Below are 23,411 nucleotides of genomic sequence, written 5' to 3' on the forward strand. Positions count from 1 at the left end.
CTACACACACACACACACAGACACTGAGATGTGGGCTTCAGCCATGTTCCCATATCATAACTGAAGGATACTCAGGATAGTATACCATGCTCACCAGCCAAACTTGGCTCTCAACTGAGCCACATCCATCTGCTCTGGCATGTCCCACACTCCAGTTAGCAGATCAGAGGCACAAGCTTTGGCCCTTTCCCTGCCTGTCTAATCCTCTAGATTGACAAGAAAAAAGAAGTAAGTGCTGTATAGCAGTTGTGTCCAAACAGAGATACCATACCAGTGATGGCGATCCTTTTAGAAACTGAGTGCTCAAACTGCAACCTAAAACCCACATATTTATCACAAAATACCAACAGTGCAATTAAATCTGAATACTGAGGTTTTAGTTTAGAAAAAACAACTGTGATTTGATGCTCAGCTGCTAGGGTGACTTGGCTTGCATGCCAATAGAGAGGGCTCTGCATACCTACGCATGCTGTAGGTTTGGCACAACTCTCATACACACTCAATTTGATGAACTGGAGAAATGAAGCTCAACAGGAGGACCTTTAGATGTGTGCCAGAGTTGGGGGCACTTTTATGCACCTGCTGCAATCAGTCTTATTGAGAACAGTGACTCCTCAACAAAATAGACCTCAGTGGGGTCTGTTTTGGTGATGGCATGAGCAAGTGTTTCTTTCTTTTTTTTTTTTTTTTTTTTGGTACCGGGATCAAACTCAGGTCCTTGCGCTTGCGCAACAGGCGGCAAAAACATTGAGCTAAATCCCCAGCCCTAAGGACCTGTTTCTTTCATCTAAAAGGGTAGCAGGCTTTCCAAGGAGACCAAAGTGGATAAGGTCCCATATAGGATTGTAGTAGGAGGCAGGGGGATGGCAATGTGGCTGGAGCAGTTGGGCACAACCTACCAATTGAGGAGACTTATTAACCACAAGTGCACAACAGCAGCACCAGAGCCTGATACAGGGTCAAGCCAAACCCTGCACCCGGTACCAATCTTCTGATGCGAGAACACGCAGAACCTGGCACCTGATATCAATTGTCCAGCATGAGATCAGGTGGGACCACCTGGATCAACTCTCAAAGAAGACACGAAAGGATGGCAGCGACTGACTTTGTGTGCACAGCCTTCTTGTTCTTGCAGTGGTCCATTCAGCTTGCAGGATGTATCTTCTCTCTTTTCTTCAAAGCACTCCTTTCTCCCTGAGCACTTCTCCTTTTTCTTTTTATTGTTGCCCCCAAATAAGCTAATCTTTCACATCTACCATTTGTCCCGACCAATTCATTGATCAGGACAAATAAGAACCTGGAAAACTCTGCTGGTCCCTACCCCATCCAATATCAGGATCACAAAGCCAAAGTCAGATTATGAATCTGAAAAGGTGTGAAACAGTTAGAGAAAATGAAGAAGTGCAACCATCATCAGGGAGGCAGAAAGGAACATCCAAGGTCAGAAAAGGTGGAACAAAACAGGGAAATCTAGCTAGTAGCCCTACAGGGTCTCTGAGTTGTACCTTGTGTACGGACTCTGGCCTCTTCATGAGGCCAGCAGTGAGTGGGGACTGCTGATTGAGTGAAGGATACATGGAACCATCTAAATACTTGTTTATGGTCAATTGGAGCTAATAACTGTTCAAATGGCTTATTTTTTATTGGTATCAAGTCTGTCTTCCTTTCAATCCAAATTTATTTCTCCAAGTGTCTGCATTTTAAATTAAGTTTGTTAGAAGGCATTATTTTAAAGCAAGGAATAAAGAGTATGGTGAATGTTTGAACACTCAAAAAATAAACCTTGGGACATTAAATCCTACAGATTTATATACAGAAGGTCAGATAACAGTTTGCTGTTTTGAAAAGGCTTTACTCCCCTGATACACCATTTGTATATTGTCGACTTCTCAAAACATCCTTTATATGACTATTGGAGAACTGCATGTTCAGCATAACCTAATTTCTTCATATAAATCTCTTGCCTTTTAATCAGCTAAGTGGCTACCTGCTGAATTTCCCTGATTTATTGATATCTTTTGAGGGCGAGGATACATCCAGATATTAAGTGATCCAGTGTGGGTGAAATGGCACATCACCATAATTATGAGAGGCAGGAGAATCGTGATGAGGCATACAGAAGGCTCCATGGAGACAAATGGAGACAGCTTCTTTAAAGGGCAGGCTGCAGAGTTACAGAGAAAATGACACCACCAAGCTAATTTTTCCACAAAAATCTTCCCAACAGCTCTTGTGAAAGGACCACTGGATTAGTTGGCTCAGCAGTTCCCCAGGAACTGTGCCCTCCACAGAATTCATGGAGTGGGGACTGCATGCTCACTAAACCAAAAGGCAAAACCCTGAATTCTATTGTCACCTTAGCTACCGATCTGTGACACAGTTTAAAAAGGTGTTTTAACTCTTGAGACCCATTTCTTCAACTGTTAACCCTGGACAATGCCTGACGAAGACAATCTTTAACAGTCTTTATAATACACTGTTTAAAAACAAAGCACGTTAATAGGCCAGTGTGGAAGAACTATAAAATGAGATTGTCGCTTGGATTGTTGCAATTGTTAAAGCGCCACCTGCTGACTCCACTGAAATACGGTACATAACTGGATGAGAGGCCAGCTTGTATTAGAAAGATGAGAAATATTAATTGCCTATCCATGAAAGAGAACCTAATTTCAAAATACAAATACTGAGAATGGCACTGGCAAAGCCCTCTCCTCTCAGTGCTTCAGCAGTCCAGTGGCACAATTTATCACATTTATACAGCACTAGGGAACCACCTAACAACTCTATTATGCTATTCATCGGGGCTTTGTTTAATGGCACGAATATCTACAAAAAATATTGAAAAATCAATATTAAGAATATGTGCTTCAAAAGTTTGTATATGCTCTTGGGTTTTAGCCTTGGGGATTAGCATGTATTTAAGTAGATTCTTATCTTCATTAATACATTTTTATAATAAAATGCTGAAAGATTATTTTAAAATAAAAATAAAAGCAGTGGATTGTCATCAAACATATTTGTGCTTTTAAATGTCATGATAACTTAGACACTTTAGTTTGTGTAATAAAGCAATTTATATTACATCAACAATCTCCCAGATAGTCTAATTTGAAGAAGTTAAACCTGCATTATCCAACATAGCAGTCAATAGCCACAAATGACTATTGGGTGCATGAAATGTGGCAGGTGACACATGTAGAAATGGTGGTACTTTGAACATCTTGGATTACTTAAAATACATTGTTTTTAAAACCCTTGGGTATAAGTCAGATGTTTGAAAACATATTTTTCCATGGAAGCAATGTATACAGGCTGGTTAAACTCCCAGGCCTCACACATTTACCTAAACCAGGATGCACAGCCTTGCTGCACTATTATTTAACAGCGGGCTTGTCATTCATAGCATTACTTCTCTGGGACACTGACTTCTGAGTTTCAGTTTAGGCTGTCAAGGCTGAACTCCTTCCCGATCTCCAGGGAGGAACAGGTAGGGAAGACAAGGTTTAAGATAAATGGGTTAAAGAACCAAGCAGGGCAGGATAACCTGCTAATGACACGAAAGGCAAAATTTATTTAATAAACATCTAAGAAATGAGATGACTCAAAGGCTAAAAAGTTGAAAAAGGGACAGTGTTGCTCCCAAGATGGCGTCGATCATGGAAGGGCCACTGAGCAAATGGACTAACGTTATGAAAGGCTGGCAGTACCGTTGGTTCATGCTGCACTACAACATAGGGCTGCTGTCCTACTACATGTCCAAGGACAAAATGATGACAGGCTCTCGCAGAGGACGCATTAGACCCAGGCTCATGATGCTGACGAGCGAGAGAAGTGGATCCATGCCTTAGAAGAAACAATGCTTCGCCATACTCTCCAGCTTCAAGAGTTAGACTCAGGATTTGTTCCTAGTATCCAAGACTTTGACAAGAAATTGACAGAAGCTGATGCTTACCTACAGATCTTGATAGAATAATTAAAGCTTTTTGACAACAAGCTTCAAAACGGTAAAGATGATGAACAGAGAAAGAAAATTGAACTCTCAAGGAAGCAGCAAATAGCATGGTAGAATCAATTAAACACTGCATTGTGTTGCTGCAGATTGCTACAAGTACTATTAACCCTGTAGATGCAATATATCAACCTAGTTCCTTGGAGCCTGAGATCAGCACAATGCCTTCCCAGCCTGTCTTATCTCCAGAACCTGCTCAGTTGTGTAAATCAGAGCAGCATCCATCTTCCCTCCCCATTGGGCCTGTGTTAGCTACCTTGGGACATCATCAGACTCCAACACCAAATAGTACAGGCAGTGGGCATTCACCACCTAGTAGCAGCCTGACTCCTCCAAGCCATGTCAACTTGTCTCCAAATACAGCCCGGGGATTCTCGTACTCTAGCAGTGAAGATGAGTTCTATGACACTGATGAATTCCATCAAAGCAGCTCATCCCCAAAGTGCTTAATACATTCTTCTGGATCTGCCTCAGTCTTGACCCACAGCAGCTTGGGAAATAGCCTAAAGCTCCCAGACACCACAGAATCACTGAATTCTTCCATGTCCAATGGAACAAGTGATGCTGACCTTTTTGACTCACATGTTGATAGAGATGACAACAGGGAGGCAGGGCCAGTGGAGGAGCACAGGAGTGTCATCATGCACCTGTCACAGGTTAGGCTCGGAATGGATCTGACTAAGGTAGTTCTTCCAACATTTCTTCTTGAAAGATCTCTTTTAGAAATGTATGCAGACTTTTTTGCACATCCAGACCTGTTTGTGAGCATTAGTGACCAGAAGGATCCCAGAGATCAAATGGTTCAGGTCGTGAAATGGTACCTCTCAGCCTTTCATGCAGGAAGGAAAAGATCAGTTGCCAAAAAGCCATACAACCCCATTTTGGGTGAGATCTTTCAGTGTCACTGGGTGTTACCAAATGACACTGAAGAGAACACAGAGCTAGTTTCAGAAGGACCTATTCCTTGGATTTCTAAAAACAGTGTAACATTCATGGCTGAGCAGGTTTCCCATCATCCACCAATTTCAGCCTTTTATGCTGAATGTTTTAACAAGAAGATACAATTCAGTGCTCATATCTGGACCAAATCAAAGTTCCTTGCGATGTCAATTGGGGTGTACAACATAGGGCAGAATTGTGTCTCGTGTCTAGACTATGATGAACATTACATCCTCACATTCCCTAATGGTTATGGAAGGTCTATCCTCACAGTGCCCTGGGTGGAATTAGGAGAATGCAGTATTGATCCAAAACAGACTATATAGTGCAAACATCGTCTTCCACACTAAACCTTTCTAAGGGGGCAAGAAACACAGAATTAACACTGAGATTTTTTTCTCCAAATGATAAGAAGTCTTTTTGTTCAATTGGAGTGGAATGGTATAATGTTCACAAAGTATGCAACAGAGGAAAATACAGTCTTTGTAGATACTAAGAAGTTACCTATAAAGAAGAAAGTGAGGAAGTTGGAAAATCAGAATGAGTATGAGTCCTGCTGCCTTTGGAAGGATGTCACTTTCAATTTAAAAATCAGAGATATTAATGCAGCAACTGAAGCAAAGTACAGACTGGAAGAAAGGCAAAGAGCAGAAGCCCAAGAAAGGAAGGAAAAGGAAATTCAGTGGGAGACAAGGTTATTCCATGAAGATGGGGAATGCTGGGTTTATGACAAACCATTACTGAAAGGTCTTGGTGCTGCAAAGCATTGGGTTGGGAAACGCCAAGTTTACACCTGATGACCCAGGTAGTAGCTCCGCCTAATGAAGCAACAATCTTCCTTTGGGAGAGCCTATCGCTCCCTTCTTACTGCAGTGGTTCCTATCTCAGGGATACTGGACTTTCTGATGCAGATGAACAATTAAAGCAAGAAAAGCTTCTTTTTCCCTCTGGCAGTTAAAGGGGGGGGGCACTGTTGGCCCACAGGGACCCACATGGTGAGGTGGGGCAGCTAAGTGCTGCTAGGAAGCTGTGAGCAGGGAGGGACACCGGGGTCCAGAGGACAGTGCAGCCTAGCCGGGACCTGGGAAGGCTCCACAGAAGGAAAGACAGAGTTCAACCTTGACGCTTCTCTACATCCCCCTATCCCCACACTGACACAGGTTACTTAAATAATCATTGTGCTAATCAAACTGAGCCTTCTCCAAAAGGCCAAATGTCTTCACAGAATCTTTTGCACTCGTTGACATTGTCAGTGGTGGGGTGTGAAAGTAAACATCAGTAGTAAAATCACTTTTAATAGGTTGCAGGGAATGAAAAGTTATTGCACTGAAAAAAGTGAAAAAAAAAAAGAGATCCACTGTGGTCACTGAGAATTAGAAAACATTCATTCCTACAAATGACCTGTAAGCTCACTCTGAATTTCCTTAATCTTAGGTACTCCCTATTTTGTCTGCCTTGTCTCATGGAAGACATGATTCGAAAGCTGGATATGAAGAAATCTCAAAGATGAAGTGTGATCAAAAAGTATGGTGAATGTTAGCTGGGCGTAGCAACACACACCTCCAATCTTAGCATTCAAGAAGCTGAAGGAGGAGGATCACTGCAAATGCGAGGCCAGCCTGGGCTACATACTGAGTACAAGGCCAGCCTGAAGTCCATAGGAAAACCCTGTCTCAAAAAAAAAAAGTCAATGTTTAGGTTTTTAAAAATTTATTACAGCAGAAGACAATTGCTATTAGTGGGCCCCCATTATTCTCCCTTACTTCAAACACAATCATATTATTGTTCTTGCCACTTTCTGAAACAGTTTTGGAAGTCCTCTTTGGTGAGTGTCTTTAGCTATGTTGTCATGGCTGCCTTGATGTCCTGAATCAATTCAAAATATTTACCTTCAATGGTCATTTTGACTTTGGGGAAGAGCTAGAAGTTTCATGGTGCCAGATCCGGGAAATAAGGTGAATGAGGACATATTGTTATGTTTTTACAAGCTCTCATTTCCATTGGATGGCATCTGGCAGCAGCATTAACTGTATTTTTTTTATCACACCCCATAAAGACACTCACTAAACAGGACTTCCAGAACTGCTTCAGAAAGTGGCAAGAACAACAAGATAAGTGTGTTTGAGCAAGAGGGGGTATTTTGGGGAGATTAATGGCAATGTGTCTTTTATTATATTAAAAATTTTAACTTAACCCATATATTTTGATCACCCCTTGTACGTCAAGACATTTAATATCCACAGGAACTGGTTAATTTAAGAAAACACACAGTAGGACAGGGGATTTAGCGCAGTGGTTCCACCTCCTGCCTCTCAAGTGCAGGGTTCCAAGTTTGACCCCCGGTACCAAAAAAAACCCCAAAAACCCACACACACACATACAAAGTGACTGTATTCCCATGAACGAAAAGTCTTTTAATCATATGAACACATATAATTTACTATACTTTCACAAAAAATTTATATACAAAGTTGAGTTTTCCAAAATGGCATTCTGGTGGTTCATACTATACATGTTAATACTTTAGCTACATGTAAATACTTTGTACTGGAGAAATATCGTGGCATTATAAACATTTGGTAAGAAGTAGTGTCGTGTCCTCTTTTAACAACTGGGGACTTCCAGTGCTGTGGGGCAACTCCTCTCTGATAAATTGTTAATTTGGGGGTTTTGTTTCTTTTTACCAGTTCTAGAATAAAGCTTTCTCCATGATGTGATAATCTGCAGTAAGACTTAGTTTTCTGAGCTGAAAATTAATGAGATCAACAGGAATAAACCTGAGAGTCGTGAGAACTTTTTAAAAAGGATGGCATCTACATATTTACTCAGGTCTGAAGAAATCTTGGAGAATATGGTGTGGGGCTGAAAATGTGGAAGAGTCCAGACTTTGAGAGCAGAGTTTGCGATGTACCTGGAATGATGGACTGAATGAGGCTGGCGGGAGCAGGGAGTGATGGAGAAGTATTTTTAAAAAGAAAAGGAGGAGGAGAAAAAGAAGAGAGCAAGACAACTGGGAGAGGGTTCCTAGGCAGCATCACTCCATTCAATATTTCCACAGTACTGTAGTCACTCTTCCATCCCAAGAATTCTCAGGTGCACCACCCCCATTTTCCCTGCCATGTGCTATCAGTGACCAGGCCTCACTGTTATTAAGGCCACAAGACCTGTGGACAATGACTGCGTTGGAGGGACAAAAACCCAAAGCTCACAACAGAGGAAATGTTCTCCAGAACCACACTGGTCAATCCCTACTCCTGACCATCTAGCACAGCCTGGACTGCCTGCTTTCAGGCCCTGCTCGGAGGCTTCCCCCTTCATGGGTATATTTCCCCATCCTGCTTTCTGCTGTGTGCCTCTGAACCCCCAATGTGGAGCCCCCTCAGCACACAGAAACATAATCCTAGCCTCGGTTCTGCTTTATTTTGGTATTTCTACTTCGGGTACATTGTTCAATGTTCCTTTCTGAAATCTAACCACTGGATGCATCCAATGCTATAGTGTCTACTCCGTGTCCAGTCGTTTCCCCAAGTGTCCCCTCAGCCTCCGCCAGGCTCATTTTCCACTGGTTGTGCGCAGGCTTGTGCCAGATCCTCCAGCTACAGGGCCGCAGACTGGATCTCCGGGAGACTGCTCTCCTCAAGCTTCAGTCCCAGGTTGTCGATCCCAATGCTGGTGAGCTGGGGCACGCTGCTTTCTGCTGGCTCTGCTGTGCGCGTTGGGGTGGAGCAGTACAAGATAAATCCCACCATGATGACGGTGAAGCTCAGGATGTAGAGTACTGAAAACTGAAAGGAGAAATAAACAGGTAATAGACTGAGAGCCCTCGGGTACACATCTGTGTTGCTGCCTTTTGCCAAGTGTGCTTTGAGGACTACCTTCTTGTAATCTGTCCTCTGAAAGTTGGCTAAGAAGATTCTAATGCCCGAAACCCTTTTGTGTATATGAGTGAATTTACGGGCTCTGGCAAAAACACCTGCCACATCAGTCTGCAGTGTCCTTGGATCTTTAGCAGAAATGGAACATTTGCCATTTTGTGATAATCCAGCTGCACCCCACCCTGCAAGCCATCCCACTGAGTGGAGAAAATAAAATGTCAGCATGTAATACCATGAGAGAGCCCATGTCAGCCCCTCCACACAGCTTATAATATTGTTATAAAACAGAAGAATGTAAGACCAAGATCTAATGTGGATGTACAGATGTGGCATTGCTGAATAACCTCTCAATCTCTCCTATACCAATACATTTCATTTTGTTAAAATTTAACAAATTTTTTGTCTCTGTACACAAATGTTATGTGGTAAAATGTGTGATAGATAGCTGGTGTGGTGATGCACGCCTGTAATCTCAGCATTCATGAGCCAGGAGGATCGATGAGAATTTGGAGCTAGCCTGGGCTACATAGTGAGTTCAAGGCCAGCTAGGGCTACTTGGCAAGACCCTGTCTCAAAAAACAAACAAACAAAAAAAATAGGGTTGGGGCTGGGGATTTAGCTCAGTGGTGCTTCTGCCTGCCTTGAAAGCACAAGGTCCTGAGTTTGATCCCCAGTACCAAGAAAAAAAAAAAAAAAAGAATAGGGTTATATTTATTCAGGCCAATAAATGTACTTAGATTAGATTAGGTTTAATATTATGACCAATAAAAAGTTTAAATAACAGAATTAAAGAGTAAAGCAATACACTTTGGGGAAAGGAATTGGGGAAAAGAAAGAGAAAGATTAAAAAGAAAGAAAGGGCCGGAGATTTAGCTCAGTGGTTCCACCGCCTGCCTTTCAAGCCCAAGGTCCCGAGTTTGATCTCTGGTACAAAAAAAAAGAAAAGAAAAGAAAAAAGAAAGAAAGAAAAGAAAAGAAAAAGGAAATATGATACAGTTTGAAAGGTAGAATGAAAAACTAAGTAGGTTTCTGAAATGAATATTAAATAGATTTCTGGTCATATCCAGCCATGGACTTCTGTGGAACACCACTGGGTGTGATGTTAATTACCACTGACTTTAATTCTTGTATTTAGTACTTAGCATGGTACTTAGCTATGCAACACACAGCTGATGTCTAGTAAATATTTATAGGAAAAAATGATTCAAAGAATATTAAGGGAAGTTAAAGCTATTTAAAGTACCCTAAACATTTTATTTCATTGAGTTGGGATTTTATTATGTTGCCCAGACTGGTCTTGAACTCTTAAGACTCAAGAGGTCCTCCTGTATCAGCCTCCCAAGAAGCTGAGACTATCAGCACGTACCATTGCACTCAGCTCGTTAAATTTTAAAGTCGCTATTACAAAAGGATCATGCTCTTTTATGAGGTATCCAGTGTTACCTGTAGGAAAACCTATAACTTGTTTGAAACATCCCCTGTTTGGTTTGGTGATCTATAACTGTTCAGAAGAAACAGTGTGGTATCACTCTAATAAAGTCGAAGGTGAAATGGAGGCACTTTATTAAAACAAAGAGACTCTGAGTGAGGTAAGTCTGCTGAATTTGCAGAAGCTCTTACCTTTTTTGTTTTTTTAATTCTATCTTTTGTATCTGGATCTATACAGGAAGTTTCTAGTGGCCACTTTATTCAGAAAGTATTTACTTCAGATCAATGCCGCAGGAGTAAGAATGCTCAAGGTCTGACATAGAGGAGCATTAAAAAATTGGGAGACTCGCTTTCAATTGTCTGCTTCAAGAACATCACAGCCAAAGTTATTTTCAGCACTACAATGTTTTAAATTGGTAGCAGCTTTAAAACCTATGTCTAAAATTGTAAGTGTCATTATGTCCTGAATTTTATCTACCTCTGTAACTTATTCTTAAGATCACAGTGGACCTGCTCTTTGCCCTTAAGTTTTAAAACAGCCTTTGACCAAAAAAAACAATAAAATGTGATCTGAATTAAGAGGACATTGCTAGACATGCAGGGACAAAGGACTATGAAACAAAAGCACTGAAAAGGAATTTATAGATTGAACATTCAATGTGACATTTTAAAAGGCTTATTCATCATAAGGTGAAGGGTACTTGAAGAACAAATATTTAAGATCTCAATCTAACAGTTACCACTGTCCTCAAATCACAGCATAGAAACACCAGCATCACTAAGTGGTCATGTGAAACAGCCACACCATCATGGAGCAACTTAGACTGAATTAGCCCTTGTCAATTCAGGGCAGGTACGGGGTGGGGGGGTGTCAAGACCACTTCTCTGATTCACTTACATTCCTTACTTTTTGTGACACTACCAATAAGCTATAAAGATTCCTTCAGTCTTAGTTTAGGAATATCTTAACTACCAAGACTGCAAAGATAACAGCTGGTTCCTATTCTGTGTAATCTGACAAGGCAAAGGTTTATGCTCCATTAGCAGCAATTTCTGAGAACCCAGGGAGATTTATGTATCAATAATTCAGATAAGCACTGTGAGTTCATGGCCCATATAAATTAGCATCAAGGATTCCTGTTTGGATACAATATTTCAAGGACAAAGAAATACAGTTGCTATCCTGCCTCAAAAGCGGAAGGTCCCGGGTTCGATCCCTGGTACTTAAAAAAAAAAACAAAAAAACCACTTCACAATAATACTAAGATGCTATTTGCCTTTTTAATTTTCATTGTCTTATAAGTGCATAGTGGGATGTTCCAGGGGTACATTATTATAGGCAGCTAAGTTAGATAAAATTTAATATACAAGCAGAAAGGGGCTGGGCTATCAAGTAAGTCAGTGCAGAAGATGAGAACACATCAAAACTGTGGCTGGAGGTGCATCTGAAGAAGGCAAGACCTCGAGATTAAAGTAACTGTGGCCAGATTTACATACTTCACTAAGGGATGAATGGAAGTTTGAGATTATACTGTATCACCCTTTTGGGGTTTCTCATAGAAATAGACCATTATCTCACAAAAGGTGGGCCATCCACTAAGACTAAGACTTAAGACTAAGGCTACAGATTATCAACCAAGATTAATGATGTCATCCATATGCCCTTGCTATGTAACCCACCACTTCCCTATTGGATCAATAGTAGTTAGGCAGCTACACTTGTAATCTTATTGGCTGATTATAGTTTGACCCATGTTGTACCCGTCCGGTAACATTATCCTATAAAACATTGTCAGAGAGATGACCCTAACGGTAACCCACTTGGGACCCCTTCTGCTCTCAGGAGCTATTCTGATTCCCCAATAAACCTTACCTACTCTTAACCTCCTTTGTCCTTTGGAATTCATTCTTTTCTTTCAGGGAACATGAACTTGGCACATCTGACATCTAGCAGGCTGGGAGTTATATTTCTCCTATATCAACATGACATGTAAAATAACAAGGCAGGTGGAAGAAGCAGATGTGCGATTCTAGCTGTTTTCTATTAAACCACGTTGAATATAAAAATCACTCTTTGGACAATATCGACAATATTGGACAATATGGACAATATCGACATTTTGGACAATAATCTCTTTGGACAATATTGTTTTCTCACAACAATATTTATGCTAATATATAAGTTTATTATTGTCTTAATAAGAAATGAATATTTTTAAATTTCTCAGTTTTAATTTCTAATATGGTAAGTAAATAGGCATTAGTAATTAGTGTCCTCAATTTTTAAGTATTTTAAAGGGTCTCGAGATTGAAAAGTATGGGAACCTCTCTCTACCTTAGAAGTTCGCAAAGTGGCTATGAAATTTAAAAATATCTAATCTGGGTGTGGTGGCACACACCTGAAATCCCAGCACTTGGGAGACTGAGGTAGGAGGATCTCAAATTCAAGGTCTCCTGGGCTACACAGGGAGTTCAAGACCATCCTGGGCTACGCAGTGAGACCCTGTCTTAAAAAACAAACAACTAAATCTATTTATTTGGTTATCTCTGATGAGTGAGACAACGTGATGCATTCATGAGCTTGACATTCTCATCTTAATAATGAAAATGGAGTGGGGAGGATATGCAAGGGAAGCAGGACTGAACTGACAGAAGATGAAGATGCTAATAAAAAGTAAGATTTGGTCTTGACTTTTACCACTAACCAGCTGCTGACTAAGGGTAAATCAAATGACCTCTCTGGGCCTTCCTTTCTTCATTCCTAACATGAGACACTCCAATCAGCAATTCTCAAGGGAAGGCGGTTCTGGCTCTGGGGATGCTCTTTTCCATGCTCCATATTCATTCTCCTGCTTCTTCCAAAGGCACTGGTCTACCCCCACCCCTGCTCCACCTTGAGAACTAGTATACAGAACAGGAACTGTTATTGTTGTCATGAGTTATGCTTGTGAGTGTTGTGAGGAGGTAGAGACAGAAAAAGTCTGAAAAACCATCAGGCTGAAGGACCTTTAAGGTCCCTTCTACATATATCATCAAGGATGCAACCATTCCAATCATGCATGCATGATAATATACCCATCTCTCCTTCCTTTTCATCAGGGACTCCAGACTTTCTGTCTGTGTATCTGGGCAGAAAGGAAAAAGGAAAGCCCCGCCTAAGGCTGTCCTGAAGGTCAACAGCAGCCTGGGATTGTTTGTCACCTGGTAACAATAAGTGCTTTCAAAAGCCAATGTCCCTGGCCAGGTCATCAAAGATGAAATCCACTGTATTTCACCCTTTAGGAAAACCCTTAAAGGGTAATTCTTATTTGGACCAATTTTCTAATTTAGAAGCAACAATAAAAGAAGTAAGCCCTGTCCAATGAAATTCTTGCTAAGAGGATGAGAAGGTTTTATTTTTGGATCTAGAGTCTTAAAGAAGAATCCTATTAGGGGGCTGGGCATGTAGCTCAGTGGCATAGTGCCTGCCTGGCAAGCTCAAGGTCCTGAGTTCGATCCTGGTACCAAAAAAAATCCTATTTGGGAGCCAGGGACTTAGCTCAGTGGCACCTTTCCTGCCTGGCAAGGGCAAGGTCCTGAGTTTGATTCTTGGTACCAGAAGGGAAAAAAAAAAAGCTATTCAGGCACAGTGACATAGACCTATAATCCCAGCACCTGGGAGGCTGAGGCAGGAGGATCACCACAAATTCAAGGGCAATTTGAGAGATATCCTGCATCAAGAAAGCGAGGAAGGGAGAGAGGGAGGGAGGAAGGGAGGGAAAGGGGCACAATAAAAGGAGGGTGAGCTGCTTAAGGAAACTTCTTTTAGGCCAGGCAAGCATTCTTACTTGGACATAATCTATTTTCTTACCTTATAGCTAAACAGAAAGAGTCCAAAGAAAAGGCTGTAGAGGTCAGCTGTCAGGATGCCCAGGTTCACAGAAGTCGCACTAGTGACTTTAATCACCACTGGCATGAAGGTATACAGGCAAAACATACAGAAGACAAATGCCATAAATAGCAGGGCTGTGGGAAAATGGAACATCTAGTATTATGGGGAGAAATTAGAAGAAAAAAGGGCTTCAGTCTTGGTTGCTCCGTAAAACCCTCTGATCCTTTAACACACTACAAATTATCTCCTTAACAGTCATCACTGCAAATGAGACTATGAGACTACAAAGAGGCACTGTGAGACAATACTAAAATAACAAGTTGTGATGCAGATGAAGGACCTCAAAGATCCAATAGGGTAAATAATCAATGCCATGAAATCTTTTCTTGGGAAGAGCAGGAGGGTGCAGTACTGAGGATCAAACAGGGAGCATGGAGCTATATCCTCAACCCTTTTTATTTTTTATTTTGAAACAGGATCTTGCTAAGTCACTAAGTTCCCCAGGCTGGGCTCAAACTTGGAATCTCCGGTCTCTGTCTCCCAGAGTTCTGGGATTACAGGAATGAGCTACCACATCCAGCTAAGGCTATAAAATTTACTTATGGTATGAGTAACTCAATAGCTTTTATCCCTGTGCTATAAACCCTCCTGCCAAGGTGATCCTATAATAAAAGGTCAATAAAAGCAGACTCAATATCATGTATCAAGAAAAACAACTCATGACCTTTTGTTTGCTTTTGTTTGGTCTGTTTAGATACAGTTTGTGTCACTGGATTTAGAATAAAGTACTTTTAGGACATCAAAGGCACCTATTAGATCCATTATATTTTGTTCATGGCACCAAGATAGCACAATGTAACTCTCCTCTTTCAGAAAGTGGTGGTCACGTGGATGTTGGTGATAAAGGGAATGTGTCTAGTTTGCAACCACTTTTTAATCTCATCCCAGACTCAATCTACATTATTTAATTGAACTAACTTGCCCAAGCATGGTACACAAGCTTTGATGACATTTATGCACTATTTAACCTCTTTCTGCCCCTCATTAAACAAGGTTCAAATCTTTCCTAGCAGTCCTAACACTTTCTCCTGCTTTAGTTATTTGTGCCAATGTCCAGGAATATCAAATGAAAGAAGAAATGGGAGGTGGTAGGTGATTTCATAACCATCAGATGCTTTGGTTAAATGTTTTATATTTCACTAATTACACCTCTAGATGACAGACAATCTTCACAAGTCTGAGGACCTAAGATTCAGATATAATTGAAATCTGGTGTGAACCTCAGCCTTCAGAATTCCTAGTAAAGCAAAGTTGCCAGCCATAGTGGTAGTGACTGACACATGCCTATAATCTCAACTATTTCGGAGGCTGAGGCAAGAAGATCACAAGTTCAAGGCCTGGGAAACTTGAGACACTGTCTCAAAATAAAATTAAAAAGGCCTAGGAATGTAGCAAGTGCCTAGCATACATGAGGCCCTCTGTTCAATCCCCAGCACTGCAAAAAGAAAAAGTTATTCCTGTTGGTAAATATTAAGAATTGACTTTTATGGAGGTTCACCTACCACCTCTCAGAGAAAACTCAATGTAAACCACCATCACTGGTATGACTTTGCAAAAATACATCAATATTATCAAAAGAAAGCATTTGTTTCTTGATGTGCATTTTTGTCAGTTAAAAGAATACTGCCAGGCATGGTGGCTCACACCTGTAATCCCAGCACACAGGAGGCTGAGGCAAAAGGATCGCTGCAAGTTCCAGGCCAGTCTGGGCTACATAGTGAGTTCGAGGCCAGCCTGAACTACATAGTGAGACCTTGCCTCAGAAAAAAAAAAAAAAAAGACAATACTTAAAAACAAAGATCATTCATTTACATACCAATTTTCCAGTTCCAGTGAATGCTGGCCATATCCTTATATTCCACAACCAATCTAAGGTTAAAATAAGAGGCCAAAAGAGATCCACTTAGGAAGTTTTACTATTTTATAAACAGTTTAGTTGCTATACTTCAGCTAAGATAAGATAAGGAATTATGTTGACTTTTGTGTTTTTCTTAGATTATAAAAATAATTATCTTTTTAAAAAGCCAAAGAATAAAAGCAAAGGAATCAATAAAGATGTGTCTAATTAGATTACAGGTGCTCTTCTTTACTAGGAAAACATGACATAATGATTTTCCTTGAATAAGTTTAGGAAATTAATGTGCCAATATTTTCTGGAAATAATTGAAAAAGAAAAGTCCTTACTGGTAATACCACCACACTGTAATCAGAAATCGTGAATATCATACATATGTAAGAAAATAAGGCATAAGTCTTGATGTTTTAACAATCCTCTAACATTTTTAACAAGTTACTAATTTCAAATATGAATTTGCACTAAACAAAGAATATTAATGTTTAGAAAGTAATCATTTATGATGACAAATTTGCTTATTTTATTTCTAAGAAAAAATTTAAAATCTTACAGCTGTATGCCACTGATAATTGTTCCAAATAAGCCCAGCATTCCTAAAAATTCCAGTCTGCTCAGTTTCTTCACAATGTATTCTTCACATACATTAGAAACAGCATAGAGGGATGCCCCAAGCAGGACCAAGATATCACCAATCAGTACATCACTCCCTGCCGGCAGACAAGACCCACAAAGGGATACACAGTCAGTAGGTGAATCAGGAGTTTATATGACTCCTCTTCATTCAAATAAGATTTTCTGCAACACTGGTTTCTAGGAGTTTAAACTCTCTTATTCTTTTCACTGTCTGGCACAAATTTCATCACATGGCAAATTTTCATATTTCAACTCTTCACGAGACTAATGGACAGGAGGAAGGTACAACATAACCATGACATAAGGCCTCAGAAAATGATTCTACAGCTGGCAGTTTCATGGGATTTACTGAAAACTATAGAGAAGGAAGCTTGTAAGCCGGGTAATTTTCTCTCTCAATCCAAGGAGATGCTGGTGTCACTTGTAGATTGGGTGAAACTTTACCTAGATTTTATGCTGTCAATTGTCTGGATTTAACACAAAGTGTATCAAAGTGTTGTCATCTACAAAGTGATTTAAAAAGAGGTCACTAGTGAATACCAAGTCTCTTTTTTGACAAAAGAAAAAAAAAAATCTAGTTTTCCAGTAACTAATCCAAAATGTTTGAACCAAAAGATGACTGCAGACACACAATTTTTATAGAAACATCTCAGCTGGGTGTGGTGGCACACACCAACACTTTGGGAGGCTGAGGCGGCAGGAATGCAAATTTGAGACCAGCCTGAGCAACTTAGTGAGATCTTGTCTCAAAATAAAAAATTAAGAGGTCTGGGGATGAAGTTCAGGGTGAAGGTCCTGAGTTCCATCTCCAACACAAAAATAAAAAATAAAAAAAATTTTTAAAAAAGAGAAGGAAGGAGGGAGGGAGGAAGGGGAAAAGGAAAGAAAAGAAAAGAGAAAAGAAACTTCTCCGTCATGAGACAAAATAAAATTAATTAGTGTGAAAAAAATCAGAAAAGCGAGGTTTGTGGGCCAGTAGGGACATAAAGATTATGTGGAAATGGTTAGAAAACACCAGAAAAAAAGTAAAATTTAAAATGTAGCTAACCAGGCTGTATTTTCTACCTTTTACTATATCTTTGGAAAACTAAAAGAGAAAACTTGAGCAAAACTTTTCTGTGACCAAACCACAAACAAGTAACACAGATATCTCACCTGAATTGTCTTCCCTCCCTGCTAATATGTCTGCGCCAACCATGGTTCCTACGCCCAACAGACAGACACACACAGCGATGAAGTGGATCACCCTGTATCTTGCACGAAGAATAAACCATGAGAGAGCCATCAACACAGGAATCCCAAAACAATCCAAAAGCTGCAAGGAAGGAAAAACAACTTTAAACAGGGTCCAGAAAATGTGTGCCACACCCTGATATTGCCCATCTGAAAGGCAGGGGGATTAACAGGGTCAAAATCATTCACAAGACAAAGAAAAAACAAATTTCACTTGCTCAATTCTTAATGTCACAAACTTTTTGCTAACTCAAGGATAACATATATTCAAGGATAATTTTTGATGCATTTAAGTATATTCCAGAATAAAACTAGGCATGGTGGCACACACTTGTAATCTCTGAACTAACGAGGCTGAAGCAGAGGGACTGTGAGTCCTTGGCCAGCCTGGACTAGAGTAAGACCCTATCTAAAACTAACTAAATAAAAATAAAAATAAAATACATGCATTAGACTAATAATATTTCTGAAAGCTGTTTTACTGCTCATCCTAGTTTTTGTTTGCTTGTTTTTTAAGTCATATCCTAGATTCTTTCTGCATCTGTTTAGTCATGAACCAGGCAGACCCCTAAATCTCTAGCAGCCTATTTGATCCCATCTGCAGCTGTTTACTGATTGCTTTTCATTGCACTATCATCACTGGAGTCCAGCACACCATGTGTAGGAATGGGTGTCTTGCCTTGTTATTTATTCCAGCTGCCTAACTCTAATCTCCTAAGTGCTTTATTCAGCCTGCCTGAATAACAGATCATTAAATGATGCAAATGATAATAGCCTGTCCTGAAAGACACCAGCAGAATTCAGCCATAACGGTTTAACAAAGTCTAAACTATATTTCTTAAATAAACAAACAAACAAAAAAACAGGTAGAAAAAAATCCACTCCAAAAACTTTTCACAGAAGATTCCCTACCACCTAATTTTTTTTAATTTGCTTTTTTTGAGATAGAGTCTCTCTACATAGTTCACACTGGTCTTGAACTCACTATGTAGTCCAGGCTGGTCTCAAACTCACAGCAATCCTCCTGCCTCAGCCTCCCAAATCCTGGGATTACATGTATGCACCACCATGCCCGGCTTTCCCTACCCTCAAATGTCTTAGAATCAATCTTAAACAATTTTGTTGAGCCATGAATAACCCTATAAGGGAGCTACCTGTTCACTGAATGAGCCCCAAAGGCCTCAGCTCCACCCTACCACTGATCAGTTAGTTCTGTGCCCTCTCTGAGTCAAAATATGGACTGAAGGGGCCAGACAAATGATCTCAGTTCTCCAACTACTCTAAAATTCCACAACTTCTCATCTGATACATATCACCTTCAGGGGAAACACATTCTTGATGGCAGACATCTTCTTCTTTGATCCATTCAGTTCCCAGAGTCTCATTTAATTTAATCTTTAAAAATTATGAGCCAGAAATAAATAGGACACACACGTGTAAATACCAAATAGTTTCTCTGGTGTGAAAAATGAAAAGCGTAAATAAAGATCAAAATGTATCACTGATAATGTGAAATGGGAAGAGACGGTCTAAAGGGGAAGGGGAAATGAGAGGAGTAGGGAAAAGGAAAGAAGGGAAAAGAAAAAATATGAGAAAAGGAAGAAGTGGAAACAAAGTCTTTGTAAATAGGGAAGGGTGGAGGGAGTGAAGGGAGGGCAGGGACTGGGGAAAAAATAAGAACAAAGATACATCATGTAAAGGTACAAGATCCCAATGATGAATGTAACTGTACTGTGCACCTAAAATGTACCGATAAGCTTAATGGAAAAAAAAAGCTATGAGCCAGGCACGGTGTAATCCCAGCCTATAATCCCAGCACTTGGGAGGCTGAGGCACCCTGGGCTGCATAGTAAGGCCCTGTCTCAAAAAAACAAATGAAAGAACCAAACCAAAAAAAATTGTACAGTCATAATAAACAGAGTACAAAGTAAGACCCTGGGGACAGGAATGGGGCAATATGGATATAAAAGTGAGTTTGGCCACATTAAAACATACTAGAAGTGCAAAAGCGCACCAAAGAAAAAGCAAGGCTGAATTAGGCCTTAGAGGATGGGGGAAGGTCTTCCAAACAGATTGCATTCTAGGAAAAAATAGAGTCAGTCTAAGAGAGAAGGAGCAGACTGTGGCAAGAACAGGCAGATGTGGCAGCAGAAGGAACAGGACAGGAAACCAAGGCCATCGGTGCCAATGGCCACAGCATAGACTTCACATGAACCACTATGTGACTATTTGTAATTACAGAATCTTCAAAGGAATCCTTAGGAAAGAGGCTCCGAGACCATCTAATGCAAACTGCCACTTTTTCAGATTACACAGGCTAAAAAATGATTCAAGTTGAGACCACAAATTGGGTAATTCTAGTAATAACAGTCATCTCTGCAGCTAGAGGGAGCTTTAGCTGTTAGTTGTTCAGCTTTAGACCATAAGTGCATGACTTTTGACAAATGCTCAGGTTTTTCTACTAGGCAAGGATGAAAGAAATTGTTTTTGATACTGTAAGACATAAACTTCAGTCACAAAAATCCAACTATAAGAGTTTTGTTTAACACTGTTTAAATCTTTCACCAATTCAAAAATTTTTGTCATTATTAGATGATAAAGTCTCTAAAAGTTGTAATCAAGAGAGTTATGTGGCTAGAAAATACCGTTTTCTACATACTTTTACCCTTATGCATTCTGATAATAATGCTTAATGTATGTTCACATCAGACAAATATTGTTTTCATTGATTCCTACCTTTTGCAGTGAAATAAGTCTAATTTCACTTTAGTTCTCCACAATTCTTAAAGTTTGAGATCTAATATGAACTTCTCTAGGCTATGTATAGTGAGAAATCTAATTCACCAAAAAGTTATAAATTCATTAAGATGTGAGTCTAAATCTGGAATTAGTGTCTACTCACTTTCACCTCTGTTTATAAAAGATTTTGTTGTTAGCAATGGTGAGTCAGTGGTATGATACATCCCACCATTTGCTAACACTGGGAGAGCTTAAATCAGTCTTTCTCAACTCCACAAAGTTGCAAAGTACTGATATATAGGTCCATTTTTCTTTCAACATAGCCAGAACAAACCTAATAAAGAAAGAGGAATGGGAATTTTACCTTTGGCTACCACATCTCCCCAGAATGTTGAGTAGGCTCGCTCCTTCCAGTGGGTTTTGTTTTGTTTGCTTTTGCAGTACTGAAGATTTAACCCAGGACCTTCAAACTGAGCTACATCCTTAGCCCTTTTTTATTTTATATTTTGAGTCAGGGTCTCACTAAGTGGCTAAGTTGCCTAGGCTGTATTCAAACTTGGAATCCTACTGCCTCAGCATCCCAAAGAGCTGGGATTACAGGTGTGCACCACTCCAGTGGTTTGTTATGTCATGAATGTCTACTTTGATTATAAGCCTCCATCTTTTCTACCCCACAAAGACACATCCACTTTGATGTTTGAGCAACACATAAAACAGAACTCAGTTCAACATCACAGCATCAACTGTCAACTAAACATTTATGCTTATTTTGGTAGGAATTGTTCTGATCTACTATGGAATTAGCAATTTAGAAAGTGATTAACTTGTATACATTTCCTCTAATTCAGGGAAACATTACTCATTAGAACATATGCTCTACAGAAAACAGACACCATCCACCTGTGTTTAGGTTTTCTTCAAGTGAACAGGTTGTCAATAGAATTAGATTAACACATATGGAGACAGTCATTCTCTTTCTGAAGCTGTAAAACCCAAGGTGGTCAGAGGGCCACCCTCACCTGGACACTGGTTAGAGTTGTGTACTGGTACGCTTTGACAATCAGGTAATTTGCTTCCACATCTGCTAGTCCCAGTAGGATGTACTTCCACCATTTCCTCCTCAAGATGTCTAAAAGGTTATCACTGCCTGATGGAAAAAAAGCTGGGTTAGTACTTGAAGATGACACCTGAAACAACAGAACACATAATTTGGGGAAGTATTTGAACTTCTCCCTATTTCCTACTTATCTCTCTTCTATTTTGCTCTTTGTGTATACATACATACATACATACATACATACTCATGAGAAACCACTGGAGTGGTTTCCCAGCACTCTGGGAAGCTGAGGCAGGAGGACTCCAAGTTTGAACGCAGCCTGGGCATCTTAGCCACTCAGTGAGACCCTGTCTCAAAATACAAAATTTTAAAAAGGCCTAGGGATATATTGTTTCGCATATAAGAGAAACCATGCAATATATGAACTCGTGTGTGATTTATTTCACTTAACATTATGTTCTCAAGGTGCACCGATTTACCTATGAATGGCTCAAGTTTATCTTTCTTTATAGCAGCATAATACTCCAGTGTGTATAAATACCACATTTTCCTTATTCATTCATCATTTGTTTTATTTATACTGCCAGTTTATCTTAGTTGATTGAAAAGAAAGTTTTGTATTACTGTTTGGTTTTTTTTTCTTTCTTTGCTTTTTTTTTTTTTTTTTTTTCAGTATTGTGGATTTAACTCAGGACCTTGCACTTGCCAGGCAGATGCGGTGCCACTGAGCCACATCCCCAGCCCTGTTTGTTTCTTTTTTATAAGAACCATTTTGGAAGAGAAGCTCAGCTGGTCCCAGCACCCAGAAGGAAGCTCCCTGCCTGCATCCCAGGCTCCTAGGGCAGAGAAGGTGAGCCGGTCCCAGCACCCAGAAGGAAGCTCTCCACCTCCATCCCAGGCTCCTAGGGCAGAGAAGCTCAGCCGGTCCCAGCACCCAGAAGGAAGCTCCCTCGCCTCTATCCCAGGCTCCCAGGGCAGAGAAGATGAGCTGGTCCCAGCACCCGGAAGGAAGCTTCCCCGCTGCCACCCCAAGCTCCTAGGGCAGAGAAGGTGAGCTGTGTGGGCCCCAGAAGCACTCCCCCCACCATGGAAATGAGAAAACACATAAATAAGCCTCAAAAACAGGGTTCCAGATCACCTACAGCAACCCCAAAGGGAAACGAGATGGAACAATCTGATACTCAACCACCTGGACTCTCTGAACTGGCAACAAAAGAGGATCTGGGAAAAATGAAATCAGAAATAATTACTCAGATAACAGCAAAGATTTTCCTCATGGTCCAAGACATGATTAATAAATCTAGAGAGGACACAGATAAAAAAAATAGAGGAGCTGAGGAACATGATGGAATCCCAACATAGGAAACAAATGGAATCCATAAAACAGATAAAAACAGATTTCCAAGAGATTAAAAACTCCATGGAAAGTCTGCACAGCAGAATGAACCAATGTGAGGATAGAATTTCACATATAGAAGATGAGATTGCAATTAGTGAGGAGGAAAAGAAAAATTGCTTTAAAATTGTAAGGGAACATGAGAAATCAATCCAGCAGCTGCTAGACGATGCAAAGAAGAATAACATAAGACTGATTGGAGTCAATGAAGAAAGAGGAGAGAGTGCAGATGACATAAAAAAAACTGTTCACAGAAGTGATGGCAGAAAACTTCCCAAGGAGGGGGAAAGAACTTGACATACAGATAAGTGAGGCA

General features: G+C 40.3%; 1 protein-coding gene and 1 pseudogene across 1 annotated transcript in view; one reads left to right on the forward strand and one right to left on the reverse strand.

The window, feature by feature from the left end:
- The first annotated feature begins 3,619 nt into the window (after positions 1-3,619).
- On the forward strand, positions 3,620-5,811 carry LOC101718255 (oxysterol-binding protein-related protein 9 pseudogene; annotated as a pseudogene).
- Positions 5,812-7,333: 1,522 nt separating this feature from the next.
- Positions 7,334-23,411, reverse strand: part of Slc35f2 (solute carrier family 35 member F2) — a 54,365-nt gene continuing 38,287 nt past the window's right edge. The window contains exons 3-8 of the mRNA XM_004856507.4: positions 21,662-21,789; positions 17,826-17,985; positions 16,588-16,744; positions 15,999-16,051; positions 14,102-14,256; positions 7,334-8,733 (exon numbers count right to left, since the gene is read on the reverse strand). Coding sequence (XP_004856564.1) covers positions 8,545-8,733; positions 14,102-14,256; positions 15,999-16,051; positions 16,588-16,744; positions 17,826-17,985; positions 21,662-21,789 — 842 coding nt within the window. The 3' untranslated portion in view covers positions 7,334-8,544. The remainder of the gene's footprint in view (positions 8,734-14,101; positions 14,257-15,998; positions 16,052-16,587; positions 16,745-17,825; positions 17,986-21,661; positions 21,790-23,411) is intronic.

This window comes from Heterocephalus glaber, unplaced genomic scaffold (genome assembly GCF_053883595.1).
Source record: "Heterocephalus glaber isolate CG9 unplaced genomic scaffold, H.glaber_assembly_v1.0 deba00001429, whole genome shotgun sequence".
Classification (NCBI taxonomy): Eukaryota; Metazoa; Chordata; class Mammalia; order Rodentia; family Bathyergidae; genus Heterocephalus; species Heterocephalus glaber.